A 12269-nucleotide genomic window follows, 5' to 3' on the forward strand; every position below is an offset into this window, starting at 1 on the left:
TGTGCTTATAAACATAATGTACTGCTGTACAGTAACGTGTCATTTGTTTGTTTCTGTTGTCTTCATTTAATTGGTTTTTAATTTGTTTTTGATTCGTGGGTCTTTCTGGGGACGCACTGCGACTACTAGCCCGACAGTGGAAACGCAACATAATTTTGGCCTCATTACTCATCTCCCGGGCGATTGGCCCGGCCCGATAAAAGCCCTGGCTCGCACTGGCCCGATAGTGGAAATGCAGCTACTGGCACTTCCCTGCCAACACTTCAAGAACTGTACTCTTCCAGAGCGAGTAAAAGGGCTCGCAAAATCACCCTGGATGCCTCATTTGATGTTTGATAAGTAAATTAATAAACAATTCGGAAGTGTGGAATGTGCACAAATATGGTTATCGGTTCATAATAGGTTGAAACACATTGTTAGATTTTGCTGTATTTGGCTTAACCGTTCTTGGACGGCTTGTCAATGTATAGAATGTTACATGTTGGTTTCATTTGAGGATTGAACCCAGTTTCTTGGACTCAAAGCTGGGGCTTTTCCCAGCTGAGCTAACTCCTCAACATATGAACCCAAGAGCACAAAATTAAAAAGGGAACTTGAGGCGTTTAGTTTCAGAAACAAGAAACAACTGATCTTTATTTGAAAAATAGAATACAAAGTACAACAGAAATGACGGAAGCAGAGCTTCCAGTAAACAGGCAAAACAAATCTGACACAAGGGTAAAAAAAAAAACAATAACAACAACAATAAAAATAAAGTGTCACTTAGCTTCTCAAGAGAATCGGGCGAGCACTGGGCAGTAAAGGCTCAAGACTGAACACACTAGCTTTTTACACACAAACTTTTATAGGGCAAAACACAGGTGTTGCTAATCTAGCTTGAGTGGTGGCACACAGTAGATGGGAAGAGGAGGAATACAGCTTAATTAATTTTTACATAGATGACTTTAATACATAAAATAAGTAAGCTGACCAAAGCTCTTACGGGGAGAAGACTTTATCGAAGACAATGAATAGTGCAGTTCCTCAGCAGCGATGTTAACTCATTGGTAACTTAACCCAAAGTGAGACATTACTTTATAACAAAGGATGTAACCCTCGGAGATCGGCCTACTTCTTTGGTTGGGTCACAACTCTTGAGTTCCTGTAGGTCATTTGGTTCACACCTTTTCAGATGCAAATACTTGTTTGCATATGAAACAAGTCATACAATCTATCAACATATAGAGTTATTTTGGGTTCTTGAAGCCCTGCAGGTGTTCAAAGGGTTTCATCTTCAGAAAACTTGATATGTATTCAAAAGTTCACACTTGTCCTGGTAAGAAACTCTGGTTATTTATAGTGAGTCAGGAATCATCTGATTGGTAAATCATGTGTTGGCTAATGCAGGACCAGCCGTAGACAATCATAAGCATGTGATCCTCTCAAAAGAAGTATAAATAAACTTCACTTGGATGGACAGCCAAACTACATGAAAAAGCTGCCGTTTTGAATATACCAGTGTTTGTGTGGAAAAGGCCTCAATTTTGGGGACTCTGCTATCCAATGTGAAGCTTTAGGTGAGTGTTGAGGCTTCTTTTATGTTTAAAGCCCTTTCCACATTCACTGCATCTAAAAGGGTCCTCTCCTGAGTTAATCTTCCTGATGTGTTTCCTGATGGAGTCTTTGCGTGTGAGACTCTTTTCACACTGATCACATGTCAACACTATGGTTCCAGTGTGACCATTCATGTGATTCTTGAGGCTAGCTTTGGTTGTGAAGCGCTTTCCACACTGAACACATGTAAACGGCTTCTCTTCAGTGTGAGTTTTCATGTGGTGTTTGAGTGTGCTTTTATGTGGGAAAGTTTTCCCACACTCTGTGCATCTGTAAGGTTTCTCTCCAGTATGAATCCTCATGTGGTTGTCAAGACTTGTTTTTTGAGTAAACCTTTTCCCACACTGTGTGCATGTGTGAGGTTTTTTTCCAGTGTGAATCCTCATGTGGATGTTAAGGTCATGTTTTTGAGAAAAATGTTTCCCACATTGTGTGCAAATAAAACTTCTGTCTCCAGTGTGTGTTCTCATGTGGACTTCAAGGGTGCCATTTTGCTTAAAACTCTTTCCACACTGGATGCAAGAGTAAGGCCTCTCCCCAGTGTGAATTCTCATGTGCGCTGCAAAGTTTCCTGATTGGTAGAAGCTTTTACCACACTGTTGGCATGTGTACGGCCTCTCTCCAGTGTGAATTCTCATGTGCACTGCAAAGTTTCCTGGATGATAGAAGCTTTTTTTACACTGTTGGCATGTGTATGGCCTCTCTCCAGTGTGAATTCTCATGTGGGTTGTAAAGCCTTGTTTATAAGTAAAACTCTTTCCACACTGTTCGCAGGTGTAAGGCCTCTCCTTAGTGTGAACTCTCATGTGAACATCAAGGTTTGCCTTTTGACTGAAACTCTTTCCACACTGTTTACAGCTGAAAGGCTTCTCTCCAGTGTGAATTCTCATGTGGTTTTCAAAGCCTTGTATGTGACCAAAACTCTTTCCACACTGTTCGCAGGTGTAAGGTTTCTCCCTAGTGTGAACTCTCATGTGAACATCAAGGTTTGACTTCTGACTGAAACTCTTTCTACTCTGTTTACTGCTGAAATTACACGCAGATTTGGATTTCCGAGGTCTTCCACGTGATGAAGTCTTTTTATTCAGTGTGGGTTTTTCATCAGTCGTTATTTCTTGGGGTTTCTCTTCCATTTCATTCTGTTGATGAGTCTCTTCTTTCAACACCATCAGGTCTAAAAAAACAACAACAAAAACACTGTTAACTTTAGTACGAAGACACAAAGTGACAAGCAAAAGATGGATGTTTCATCCAGATATTAAAATGACCTTACCATTTACTCTGCATCATGTGGTTTTAAACATTTTCTTTCTTATGGAACACAAAGTAAGCCAGCATTTTTTCACAATATCTTCTTTTGTGTTCAATAGAATCCAGAAACTCGTAAAGGTTTAAAACCACATGTAAAACATGAGAGTAAAATGGTATCCCTTTAAAAGGTTTCTTTTATGAACCTTTTTTTACAAGATGTAAAATACGTCTTTGGTGTTCTCAGAATGTGTCTGAGGTTTTAGTTCAAAATCAGATTATATACCTTGAAGAAAATATAATTGTGGCGGTCAGAGGAAAACCAAGCTCTTTTTGTGCCTGTGGCTTTAAATGCAGATGATCAAATGCACTCATTCTAGATTATTCATGTTGTGTTGCCTCATGTGCATCTTCCACTGGATTTAAACATTTGTAACTTGCTTTGAAAACCTGATTGAGACAAATACTACATGTTTATAGCAAGTACACATAACTTACGCCTATATTTCTGAGTTTGCATTATTGTAGATAAATTATGTTATATAACAAATGTTTCCCAGTACTGGGTTGCAGTTGGAAGGGCATCCACAGTTTAAAATAAATGCTGGAGAAGTTAGTTGTTCATTCCGCTGTTGCGACCCCTAATGAATAAAGGGATTAAGCCGAAGGAAAATGAATGAATGAGCACATGCAAATGCTTAATGCCATGTTTGCTGTAAACTGGAGTGATGATGAGATGGCAAGATGACATACTTTAATACTTGATTTCATTCATTTCAAAAGTTTACACTTAACGAGCCTGGGGCTCCCATTTGCAAGACGAAAGGGGAGTTCTCGAGAACTCTTCTGTAGTAGCAAATGAACAGAAGGTGATTGCTCTTCAGAGATAACTACTTACTAGGAGTATGTCTATGGTGCCGATTTGGATTAGTCAAGTAACTTAAGTTGCATGTTTTTAGACAGTGGAAAGAAAACCCATGTGAGCACCAGGAGAATGTGTAAACTCTGCACAGAAACGTCATGAGGCAACAGTGCCACCCTTCTAGGAAAGGAGGAGTAGGGGTGGAAGGGGGATTCTTCGAAACGAAGATGGCTGTGATATGGAACTCAGGGTATTTATAGTGATTTAGGAATCGTCTGATTGGTAAATCATAAATTGAGTAATGCGAAACCAGCTGCAAGTAATCATAAGCATGTGATCCTCGAAATTAATTTATAAATAAACTTCACTTGTACTTGTCTTTGTTTTCTTGGCTTTGTGCATGTCCTGATACTTAGATGAAGACCTACATAAAGACATTTAGATAAGACATTAAGATATTTTATATACCCGACAAGATGCAGAAATGCCATCTAAAAAATGCCATCTACAGTTTGTCCCATCAGTGACAGTGACAACGTAAATATACAAAATAATAATGTTAACCCGGGGATTTGTGACCTACACACGACTTTCAGAGTGCATCTGAGTTACAGAGAAGTGCAGAGGTTTTTTCTCTTATACGACCTGCGATATCAAACATTTCACCATCATTAAACACACTGTCTTTCTCCCCTGTGTGTGTGTTTGTTTTTCCTCTGTCAGAAGCGCGTGCACAAAAGGCAACTCCCATTTTTATTCAAACCCTGCCCATTTTACCTCCACCGACACTCCCACCCAAATAGAGCAAGACACACCCACTTTCCTGACTTTTTTCAAACTAGAGGTATGCAAACATCCTGCTGAAATGGGGGGTTTCATGGCCCTTTAAAGTTACTAGTGACTCGAATAAGCATGGATGGTTCAAGTAGCAGCTCCAGCGATGAATAAATGATTATTGTTCACAGAGCAATAAACCGCTCTACGTTGATATCGCCTCTGTGCATCTTCTTCAATGTGTGCTCCCATTGACAGTTTTGCGCTTGAGCGCCTCCAAGTGCTGTTTACTGTAACTTCAGCAGCTCCGTGCACATGAACAAAAGTGCCAACCTGATTAGTTAAGGTTTTAACGCCGCGCATCAAATAAAAAAACGAGCACGAGGCGTTTCTTTAAAAATTCTGCTTTTTTATGCCTGGCGATTTGCGTGTGGTGTGCACCATCACATTGATGCCCTTTTATATAGTCACAAGGTGTTAAATGTCGACAGAAAACACAGAAAATATCTTTGTGTGCGCGGGCCTTTACACTGTTTTCAGGATCTAAAAATTCATTCTGTAAAAATAGTATATGGTCAATACTGACGAACTTCACACTCAAATGTTTGCATATCATCAGCATGCTGTAATCCATTTCTTAAACTGCAAAAGTCATTTTTAAACTAGTATGTTGGCCAGTTGTAGTCAGTGCAATGCTAAACGTTATTGTTCCACTATAATTAGTTTTGTTTTATGTCGTCCTAAAACATCATCATATAATTTAGAATACTGTAGTTCAATGTTTTAAAATAATAATTATTTTTTGTGTCCATTTTATCCAGCATATTTAAAATTAGGGCATCCACGTTTTCTGACATACTTTAAACCAGGGTTAAAATTTTTGACTCAAGAAGGGCTAAAGTATAAGGTATTTTTCAAATACCCCAGATGGAAAAGGGTTTTATTTGCCATATCTATAATTATATTATATATAAAAATAAATAAATACATTTAATAATACAATAATAAATTAATATAAAAACACAGTATTTTATATATTTCTTAGCAAAAAAAAAATTATATTGTGTAAAAACAAGCTTTCCTTGTATCCGTACACTTTTTCCAACCTAAACTTTTTTTAAATGTAAAAAATAATTAAAAAAATACACAAAGGTTTTAAATGTTTTAAAAACTATAATTAACTAAATCTTTGCACAATAATCTGTCCAGGTCGATGTCCTCAGCAGTAAATACAAGGAGCACATTTATACAAATATTATTGTAAGGAAAATAATTAAACCATTATGATAAACCGAGTTAAAATGACAATTTTGAATAAAAAGTTTTATTGAGATAGATTGCTGGTGATTGAATGGGTTTTGGCCAGACTGGGTAGCAAAACATGAAGAAAGGAAAATTAAGACTTGTTTAAAAAGACTTAAGACCTACAACACAATATTTCAGTAAATTTAAGAGTTTTTAAGGCATTTTTAGATTTAGATTTTGGAATTTAAGACATTTTAAGACCCTGCGAAAAACTCTGTTTAAACACAATAGCCCTGGTAATTAGTTATTATAATAATGATTTAATTCTAACTCTAGCCAAAACTATCACTGTAATAGCAGATATCTTCTATGAGAATACTGTAGGTCAAATAGCGTCAGCTCAGTTAAACTTTTTTAATTGATTGTTTTTATTTATTTTATATAGTACCCGTGCTCTAGGATGCTTTACAAACAGTAGGAGAACAAGAAAAGCAATAACCTTAAGAAGGTAGAGAAAATAGGAGACTAATATTACATAAAATGACAAAAAACATAAGAACAAGTAACAAGAAAGAAACTCATTCTGTCTTTTAATGAGTGCTTTTGTGCATTTAAGAGAACTAGGCAGCACACTCAGGGCTGCAAGATGGATTTAGTATTCTTATTATTAAAATATATCTGAATGAGGATCAAATGACTGCGTCGGTCTTTGAGAATAAAAGTCAACCTGTTTGTTCCTGCAGATCTTCCTGTTTGACTGTGAATGTTTCTTCAATCTTCAGGTCTTCACTTTCTACTTTAATAAACGCCATTTTTATAACAGTGTGTAGATCAGTCGCTTCAGCAGGAGTTTTTCTCTGAGTTTGGACACTTTATCCTGTTTAAAATGAGCAAAACAATGAACAGAAATAAGATAACTTCTCTTCAACACTTGCTTCAAATGAGCAGATTAAAGCTAGTACTTTATTTCTTACATATATTGATGTAAATTTAGAATGGACTAACATTAAATTAGACCTTCATTAAAACATTTATTACACACTGTTACATCTCTGTAACATTTTTTAAACCTTATTCAGGGGTCCGTTCTTCGTACCTCGCTTAAATGATCTAAGATGATTTGGCAGATCCTGGATCTTTTAATCTTGATAACTGATCTCTCGCTAATTTGGTTCTCCAAACAAGTTCGCGAATCAGATTAGAATGTCTGGATGAACTGATCTAAGATCGCTGCGTGTGTTGTGAAGGACAGATCTATCGATCCTCGAAATCATGATCAGCAATGCAACGATTGGCTGACGGCACAGCAGCGTAATGACATCATCTGATTAATATTCAATTATCCATGTGAGCAAAATTACATCAAATTAGCAGTAAACGGCTTGTTAAATATGGCACGCAGTAACTTCACATTTGTTGTGAGCTGCAGGCTTTACACTTTCATTTGTCAAGACAAGAGTATTCATCATGTATTTCAATGCAAATCAATGTATTTAGTTCTTCATTTAGAAAAGATTTTCTTTATTATAGTAGCCGTTTTTTAATCGGTGTAAAGAATAACTGGTTGTTTCCAAAAGCATTTTGATATCGGTAAAGGCGTCTGCAACTTTTGTGAAGCATCACTGGCATATTAACTGTCAAAACATGTTTATGACTGCATAAATGTATTATTGCTTTTAAAAAAAGTCACATATTGTGCATTTCTATTATACACAATTTGTACTAAAGCGATCTAAAAAGTTCATATCAATACGTTTTCTCTTTGCACCACCAGGTGGCAGTCTTTGTACTTTCATTTCGAGGGTGCAGATTGCATACGTTTTATTAATATGTATAACTTTATTTATTTTATTAATGACTATAACTTTTATATATATAGTTAAAAAATATTTACTATTTTCCCAAGTGTATATAACTTTTACTGTAAGAAAATATCAGAACTCGGTACATACTTTCTGTATTATCTTTGCTTGAACTGAGCCGATCTAATCCTGTTTATATGATATGAACCTGCTCCCGATCAGGTTTGACCTAGCAGATCTGTTGCCATGACAACAACTCTCGGATCAGCTTTGAAGAACGAAACGATCCTGGATCGTGTCAAATCGTCAATATCCAAATCCAGCTAACTGAGTAATCCACGTACGAAGAACAGACCCCAGGTATGTTCTTAATCGTGTTGTTTGTTTCATTTACTTTATTGTCTGCTTACAGCAACGTGTAAATAGAGGTAAAATTGGTTTTATAATTGCAAATTCAGACTTTCCCCTTAATAATGTAATTTCATAAAAGTATTATTTGCAAACTCTAAATACTGAAATCATATTAGCAGCCAATGACTATCAAAGTACAACATTGTTCACAGTCAAATAAACAGTGCTAATGTTGTTTTCAAGTTACACTTGCATGCTAATTCAGATCGAATATTTAAAGTAACATTGTGTACAATATAGAGACTTCTAAATGAACGAATGTGTAACTATAAAACCAACTTTACCTCTATAACGTGTAGCACTTTTTAGCACAAGACAAATTTCCTTTCAGGAACAAAAAGTTTATCCTATCTTTATTCAAACAATAGTCCTCATTACTGTGAGTGAAATAGTACTTCGTTGTATAAAATGTTAAAATAATATTGTCAACAACAGGTACATAATTTAGCACTGAATGAAAAAAAAACAAACCTTAATCAATCGCTTTATAAAAGCGTAAACGCTTTAAAACAAACCTTTCTTCAGTTAAATCACAGCGCGGCGCATGCTTATGACGTCACACACCACGCCAAAATAAAAGTCTTTTTTTTAACTTACTGTTGCAGTCATGACTTATTGACACATTTCTCCCTCCACTTTCTGACATACACAGACACACATATTTGGAGTTAATCAAACCCTATACTCTAAACATTTTAAAACAATTTAAAAAATGTTTAATCACTAAGTAAAAGTTATTAAAGCAGAAAATCTCAACGTTCTAAAATGTATAAAAAATAATCAGATGGGTGTTTTGAGCTGAAACTTTACAGACGTAAAAGACTTATCTTAAATTATGAAAGGGGGGTAAAATAGGTGCTCTTCAAGTAAAAACTATTCATTACTACTACATGTTTTAACTAGTCATTCCGTATAATATATATATATTTTCTCTGCGTTTGGACACTTACCTGTAAAAATTAACAAAGCAATAAAAAATGCCCTGTTTAAAGAGCCCATATTATGGGTTTTTGAAAATTCCCCTCCATGTAGTGTGTAACACAGCTCTAAGTGAAGTGAAGTATCCAGCTAAGGCTTAAATCTGTAAGAATACAGTGTTTAAAACTGTTGATTCATCTATAAAAGAGTTGACTCATAGTGCTTCGAACGAGTCGCCTTGATACCGACTCATTAGGTGTTTCGCCATGACGTACGAACGAAACCAAGTTATTCACGTGCACGCGCAAACCCGGGAGATTTCAAACCTGAGGCCCCACCCTCTGACGCAGAAACCCAGACACACACACACCCACAAACACACACACACACACACAAACATGCCGGTTGATTGAAGTCACACTGCAGATGGATATATTGAGTCTCTACCCAAAGATGAAACCTCAGCATTATAACCAAGCAGTTGGAAACTTCTGGAAGCTACATGCTACAAAGAATACTTCATCTGAGTTTGTTAAAGGAAGGATCAGTAAAGAGTAACTGATGGACGTCAGGATGGGTTTCTTCCATTTCTCTAGTGTAAGTACGTGCGGTTAAAGTTGTTGCCTCGTTTACTCTAGCTTGCAAATGTATTTAGTTGTGATTTGTTACTTGTAACCGCGTGTACTGTATCAGGTTAACTGGATATATTATCTTATCGCGTGCAAAGTCACGTTAAAAACGCGACGCGTGCTGCTTTGTCATTGGAGCTCCGTGCTAGAGTTCTGCTCCCGCGATTTATTCGGAAATTTATTCCCGCGCCGCAGAAATCTGGCGCGGGGACAGCCGCGGGAATAAATTTCCGAATAAATCGCGGGAGCGGTCGGTAACGGGTTTAATTTGGGACGGGAGCGGGCTGTCTAGCAATATCACGGATATTGCTATGCGAATTAGAAAGAGAGAGTCTGCTTGGTATGAGAGAGCGTATGAGAGAGAGCGAGAGAGAGCGAACGAACGAACGAACGAGCTCTGTGTGCTTTGTGCTGTGTATATGTGTCTATACAGACAGCTTGGCTGTCTGGACTGTATACTGGGTGATTTTTGGTTGTGTTCTCCGCTCTAGCGGGACCGGGCGCGGCGGGCAGAAAACGGAGCGGGTTCTCAGGCTAAAACCTGGCGGGCGCGGGCGGAAGCGGGAGCGTTGTCATCCGGAGGTGTGTGTGTGTTTTTGTGTGTGTGTGGTATGGCGAGTACACGACTGTCTCCTTCGTTCGGTTATCCGTGGCACTATCCACTCGCCATAGTGTGGCAGCTAAAATTCACGCCTACACTATCGAGCGTGTATGAACTGTGATTACTTTTTAAATTGCTGATTCGCTATTGGCCATTTCCCTCTCTGACTGAAGGCAGTCGACCAATCGCGACAGACTGTCATCGGTCCAATCAGCGCAGATTAGCTCCGCGCTAAGGAGGGGTTTGGGAACAAATGAATCACTGGACGATTCATACAGGAGTCGCTGGGATAATTAGGTAAAAATAAATGCAGATTATAAGACCATGAAAGTGTTTTTTGACCTTGCATGCATATTAGACTGTTGTTGGAGACCCTTACAACCAAGATATGACCCTATTTCATGTATAATATGGGCTCTTTAAAATAAATAAAACAATGAACAAAAAACAAAATAACTTCTCTTCAACATTTGCTTCAACAGTTTCTTTATATGAGAGTAATTAACAAAAATAAATCAGGTAAGTGTGAGCAAGAAACAATAAATAAATAAGCTGATTAAAACTAGTAACATTATTCTATTTCTTATATATAGTGATGTATATTTAGAATAGAATGACATTATGCAATTTAAAAAATTCAACCTTCATTAAAACACTTATTACACACTTACATGTTGCTTTATTTAAACTTTAACAAAGTTTTTTAACAAAAGTTAAAGTTATTTAAACTTTAAACTTTTGTCTGCTTACAGCAACGTTGTAGCACTCTTTTGCACAAGACAAGAATTTCTTCTCGGGGACAAATAAAGTTTATCCTATCTTATTCAAACAATAGACCTTATTGTGAGTAAAATACTACTTCTTTGTATAAAGGGTTAAAATAATATTGTCAACAGCAGGTACATCTAGCATGAAATTAACAACCTGAAATTTTAATCAGTCGGTTTACATCCGTGTACAAGCTTTAAAACAAACCTTTCTCCAGTTGAATCACAGTGCGGGAGCGGCGCAGCTATATGACCACGCCAAAATAAAAGTCTTTTTTTGTTTAGCTTTTTCCCCTACTTACTCTTTGTCATGAATTATTGATACATTTTCCACTTTATACTTTATCTGCTTTCTGTTTTGTATTTGTAAGACCATCAATCTTTATGTTAATTGAAAAAAAGCATTTACCCCCCAGATCTTCACCTTCAGGTAGGTTGGTGAGAGGTTGCATTTTCTTTAAACGATTGCATTTCTTTATCCATAGCTTTAACTCATTCACTTGCATTCAACTGATGTTGCCACCTCTTTGTATGTTTGAATGGGGAAACATCAAATTCTTTAAAACTGCCTGCCAAGTTCCAACCTATATATGTAATAGGTTGAAACTTAACTAGGTTAACTTGGGTTGAAACTGGGCTACAGTCCATTTGTCAGGATAAAAACAATATTTATAACCAAATAAACAAACAAACAAAAAACTAAATAAAAAGTTGTAAAGAAGCTTTTAAAAATGACTGAAGAACTTTAATACAACGTTGAACAGTGCATCCACGCATGTTTAGATTTTACATTTTATAATGTCAGCATTCAGTTATTATTTGAGTGTAAATTCAGAATGTGCAACTCACCTTTCCAGTCTTCAATGAATAAGTGGGATGAAAAAGTGGCCTCAGTGGGTTTTTCTTTGTAGGTTGTTGTTGGTAATAATCCCAATGTTGGAATCAACAATCGTAGTTTGTCCTCCAAAGTTGTTCTCTTTACTTAGCAAAATAAGCCAATGAAGTTACAGGATCTGGAATGTGATTGGATAAGGGTGATGTATTGGGAAAATAAGTTGACTTTAGCCATCTTCATTTGATTTGTTGCTTTTGTTTTATAGGACTATTGATGGAAGCTTATTTTTAGTTTGGCTGCTGCATGTTGTAGATAATATTGACACACTTATGTTGAGGTATTTTGATTTGAAAGACATTTCAATTTATTTTTTCCCAAGCCTGGTTATAAAGTAATGCAAGAGTCGTGTGTTGTTTTTGTAGAAGCTTCTCAGAGTTGCTTGGCTGAAGTCTTTGTGTAAAGATGCAAATGACCATTGAAGACTCAAGCCGCACTGATGTCTCAATACACACAACTACATTCACTTATATAATAGTCATGTAAGTCTTATATTATTATACAGTGATATATTATCATTTGTTGAA

At 36.6% G+C, this 12269-nt stretch overlaps 1 protein-coding gene and 1 long non-coding RNA gene across 6 annotated transcripts; one reads left to right on the forward strand and one right to left on the reverse strand.

The window, feature by feature from the left end:
- Positions 1-606: 606 nt before the first annotated feature.
- LOC100537853 (uncharacterized) lies at positions 607-11850 on the reverse strand. 5 transcript variants are annotated; one of them, XM_087248826.1, is made up of 3 exons: positions 11700-11850; positions 6450-6599; positions 607-2767 (listed from the first exon to the last, which is right to left on the reverse strand). In XM_087248826.1, exons 2-3 carry the CDS (start codon positions 6532-6534, stop codon positions 1536-1538), a joined length of 1317 nt encoding a protein of 438 aa, XP_087104952.1. In that variant the 5' UTR covers positions 6535-6599; positions 11700-11850; the 3' UTR covers positions 607-1535. The 5 variants fall into 5 exon arrangements, with proteins under 5 accessions (XP_087104952.1, XP_087104954.1, XP_087104953.1 ...); XM_087248828.1 differs by lacking the exon at positions 11700-11850 and adding an exon at positions 8451-8505; XM_087248827.1 differs by lacking the exon at positions 11700-11850 and adding an exon at positions 8407-8481.
- Positions 5562-8923, forward strand: LOC147845099 (uncharacterized). Its single transcript, XR_015483851.1, has 3 exons — positions 5562-5931; positions 5972-6803; positions 7885-8923. It is a non-coding gene; the product is annotated as an uncharacterized LOC147845099 (long non-coding RNA).
- Positions 11851-12269: the final 419 nt, after the last annotated feature.

The sequence above is a fragment of the Danio rerio genome, chromosome 4 (assembly GCF_052040795.2).
Source record: "Danio rerio strain M-AB ecotype USA chromosome 4, GRCz13ab, whole genome shotgun sequence".
Classification (NCBI taxonomy): domain Eukaryota; kingdom Metazoa; phylum Chordata; class Actinopteri; order Cypriniformes; family Danionidae; genus Danio; species Danio rerio.